The sequence below is a fragment of the Penaeus monodon genome, chromosome 23, assembly GCF_015228065.2.
Source record: "Penaeus monodon isolate SGIC_2016 chromosome 23, NSTDA_Pmon_1, whole genome shotgun sequence".
In the NCBI taxonomy this organism is placed as follows: Eukaryota; Metazoa; Arthropoda; class Malacostraca; order Decapoda; family Penaeidae; genus Penaeus; species Penaeus monodon.
The window spans coordinates 15,407,221-15,411,499 of NC_051408.1; the positions used below are offsets into that span (position 1 = coordinate 15,407,221).

Consider the following 4,279-nt stretch of genomic DNA (forward strand, 5'->3'; position numbering starts at 1 on the left):
ATTTGCAAACCCTCCAAGTCCCTCCACGCCCATCCCACCCTTTTTTTCAACACACCCACTTCTCTCGGGGAGTAGTCAGATCAAAGTCCTCACAAAAGTTGCCAAAGCAGTGCCACCCGCGTCAGTGGAGCGTCCCTTTCCCTGTGGCGAGGCGACCCCTGCGTCCGACGTGTGTCCCGGCGCCAGCACGGGGCGTCGCAGCTCTCCTTGGTTTCTGCATTCGAAGATCTCGCCGTCTAACAAATAAGAAGAAAATTTTAAAAACTCGAAGGATAAAGCGATCAAGCATTTTAAAAAAACGACATTTAAATAGCCCGGTAGTGAGGTTGCCCTTTTGGCGACTTTTAAACGAACACTGAACACTCCCGATTTACACCCACAATTTTCTAAATGACACTAAATGATGCCTTTCCTTTGCAGGTAATTGCTATATAATGAAATACGCTTTATCTATTATTTTCTCATTATTAGTAGATTTGGCTCTCTGTAGGAGTTGGTATATCTTAGCACTTCTCTCCGGTAGAAAAACGTATACTAACTTCTTTATCTTGCAAAGTCTGTAGTTGTATTTCGCTTTTTTTTTCTGAAACGAGTTTGAGGTAGGAGATTCTAACAGCTTCTTGTGCATCTTTCTTATCCCACAGAAGGAAGAGGTGAGGCAGGAAAAGATGGAGCAACAGGTACTTGTTACTCATTGCACTGTCTGTCAAGTGTCTTTTATGCTAATTACCGTAGATTTAGTCAATTTTATTGATTTTATCTATGTTCTTGCCATCTTATTATGTGCTATAGTCTTCAGTTTGAGTACAGTACAGTTTTTATTCAACATTCAATTATCATATTACAAGAAATATCTAGATTTACACCAACTACATTTGCATTTTGTATTTTTATATATATATTAGTAAAACAGCCAAATATTTACATTTTAAACATACATGGATAATACCAAATGTCTTTTCCTAAAATATGTGTATATGTTTTACACCAAATTATAAATATGTTTATGTTCTAAATGTCTAAATGTATTTCGTTTTAAATGTCTAAATGTATGTCGTATTAAATGTCTAAATGTTTTTCGTTTTGGTCCGTTATGCATGCTGCTTCTTGCTAATTTGTTTACGTCCGTCTCTTCTTCCGTCCGCTCTGTGGAGTCCAAAACGCCCCCGTCCGCAGAAGCTGATTTCTGATCTGACTCTACGCCATTGCCTGCGGGCGTGACGTCACATCAGGAGGTGCTTCTGCGAACGGGGCATGTTGTGTCGGTTTTTGCGAAGTACACGTAGCTCACCATCTTACGTTCCTCCTACCGCAAAGGAGGCCGTCCAGGTTGCAGAGGAAACGATGGTTCAGGAGACCGAGGCTAAAAAGAAGGTTGTTAAAAAGAAGGAAATTAAGAAAGAGGAAGCGGAGGAGTTTAAAATGCCGCAGCTGAAAAAGGTAGAAGTTAAAAAGCAGGAGCTTAAAGAAGAAGCTAAACAAGTTGAACTCAAAAAAGTTGAACTTAAAAAACAAGAAGTTAAACAGGAATCTCAACAGGTAGAGCTTAGAACGGTAGAGACTAAACAAGAATTTGCTTTTGGGGAAGCTCAGCAAATGCAACTAAAAAAAGTAGCGGTTAAACAACATGAGGCCACTGTAGAGGAAGCTGCTTTTGGAGTGCAGTTGAAGAAAGTAGAGGCTAAACAGGAGTTCACTTCCGGAGAAGCTCAAACAGTACAACTCAGGAAAGTTGAAGCTAAGCAGGAGGTTTCCGTTGGAGAAGCCCAGAAAATTCAGCTTAAAAAAGTAGGAGCCAGAGAGGAGTTGTCTGTTGGAGAAGCTCAGAAAGTGGAACTCAGGAAAGTAGGCGCTAAACAAGAAATGGCTGTAGATGAAGCTCAGAGAGTGCAACTAAAAAAGGTTGAGCATATTAAACAAGAGGGTGTAGAGGAAGTTCAGAGGATTCAGCTTAGGAAAGTTAGCGCCAAGGAAGAGATGGCTGTAGATGAAGCTCAGAGGATTCAGCTTAGGAAAGTTAGCGCCAAGGAAGAGATGGCTGTAGATGAAGCTCAGAGGATTCAGCTAAGAAAGGTTGAGCATACTAAACAAGAAGGCATAGAGGAAGCTCAGCGAATCCAACTAAAAAAAGTGGGCGCTAAGCAAGAAGTAGCTGTAGAGGAAGGCCAGATGGTGCAACTAAAAAAGGTTGAGCGAACTAAACAAGAGGGCATAGAGGAGGCCCAGAGAGTGCAACTAAAAAAGGTTGAGCATACTAAACAAGAGGCTTTAGACGAGGCGCAGAAGATCCAACTAAAAAAGGTTGAGCCTAAAAAGCAAGCTGCCGTAGAAGAAGCTGAGAAAGTTCAACTAAAAAAAGTAGAGCCTAAAAAGCAAGCTGTCGTAGAAGAATCTGAGAAAGTAGAGCTGAAAAAGGTAGAGCGCAAAGTCGAGCAGACCATCAAGGACGAACCGAAAGCCCCCAAAGAGACGGCACAGGTTTGTCACCAGCACTGACATGGCCTTGTTGGTCCCTCATACTCACACACGCACGCTTTCCACTGGCGGGTTGAGGCCCTTGTGCTCCTGCTGGGGGGTTGAGTCACTTGAGAAACCCTTACTGGCACTTTATCATGAGGCGAGCCATACAGAAACGCTGGCAGTTCATCAGGGGAAGCCATTAACATTGCCTTTTGATATGTTTGATTTCATTCACTGTAGTAATCTATGTCTGGCTGGAATATCAGTATCTATTCTCATGATAAATAGGTATCTGAAACCACAGCATCAGACACTTAGGTGACAAGCTAATAGAAAATTTATCAAAACAAGGGCCCAACTTTCCACGCAGGGAATAACGCGCAGCCTAATCGTTAAAACAAACTTTGTGATAATTGATAAATCTCATTTTCACTAAAGAATCTGAGAGGTTATCATCAATGTCGATCCCTTGTGTTGTCTCCGTAAAGGGCGTCATGTAAACGCTCCCCGCTCGCGATGTGTCTGTGTTTCCGATGAGACCAGAAACACACTAACACGAGGTCTCACGAAGATCCGCCAGGTCGAGACCTGGTGGTACTAATGTCCTTGTCTGTGGATGACGAGACCTGTTCGCTAGCTCGTAGGTACAAAAAAAACGAAAGTTTAATCGTTGTTAAAAATTCGCAAAACCATACTTGATAAAACACGATTTTCCTCATTACGTCTTTGAAGCGGTTGTCTCGTCTACAAGTGTTACTCGTCGCTTTTATTTTTCCGACGTATTATGTTTCCAAGGACGTTGAAAGGGTTATAACGAAGTTGTGGCATGAGTGTTTTCGCGCGTAATTACCGAACTGGCTGATCGGTTTTCGCAATAAAACTCTCGGGAAAATGGGAGTGACAGTACGAAAAATAAGCTTTTCATACTTCTTAACCTACATGCTAAAACTGACAGCCAAATTATTTTCTATTAAATATGACACAGCTAAATACGTCAACCACAGTGAAATCATTATATAAATCCTGTTTAAACTAACATAATTTAAACAAAAATATGATTGCCTATATGAAATGTTCATAAAACAATAAAAAGTAAATTGCAAATGTAAATCCACTTAAAATATAATGATACATGAAACAAAAACTTGACCCATAAATAAACTACCAAATGCCAAACTAGACAAGATTCAAATATTTTAAATAAACCAATTTATAAAACAACCTAAATACCAATAAGACAGCCAAATTCAAAAATATATATATATCAAAACACGTCCGTCCATACGATCAAACCGGCCCAGAACATTTTAATTCTACAAGACTTAAGCTGAACGTTATCAAAATAATTACAAGTATCCGGAGCATCATTATCACAACACGCGAAGTACAGACGAGAACAAATTCTTGCTCTTTCACGTCTACCACGTCACTTTGCTTCACTCAGACCTCGAACAACGAATACACGCGTCACGTCATCCAATGATTCGACCTTAACACTGCCTCACGCTGCAACCGAGAGGCACTACCCGCAAAGCCTTCCCTTGGCACTTCACGATCGCCACTTGCCCAAAATAGACTCTTTATCCCTTGAGGCAAAATTGGTCTTTCCACCGTGAAAAAAGCTGGAAACGCTATATTCCAATTGGCTAACAAAGAGGAGGGAAAGGAGTCTGAGGCAAGAGGTTGATGCGCCACAAAGGAAATGGCCTTTAGGGTTTCTGTCTTCTCAGCTGACTTACACTAATGTGGTGATCCTGAGGCTAGAGGGTACTGCACGAGGAGGTATTCTTGTTGAATTCCTCTTTTGCCGCATTGCATC

The 4,279-nt window shown here is 41.2% G+C and overlaps 1 protein-coding gene across 1 annotated transcript in view; it reads left to right on the forward strand.

The window, feature by feature from the left end:
• The window catches only part of LOC119588147 (twitchin-like), a gene marked incomplete in the record, with an annotated part of 124,648 nt that overhangs the window by 31,123 nt on the left and 89,246 nt on the right, over positions 1–4,279 (forward strand). Inside the window, 2 exon segments of the mRNA XM_037936853.1 lie at positions 645–680; positions 1,318–2,478. Of these exon segments, the coding sequence (XP_037792781.1) occupies positions 645–680; positions 1,318–2,478 (1,197 nt within the window).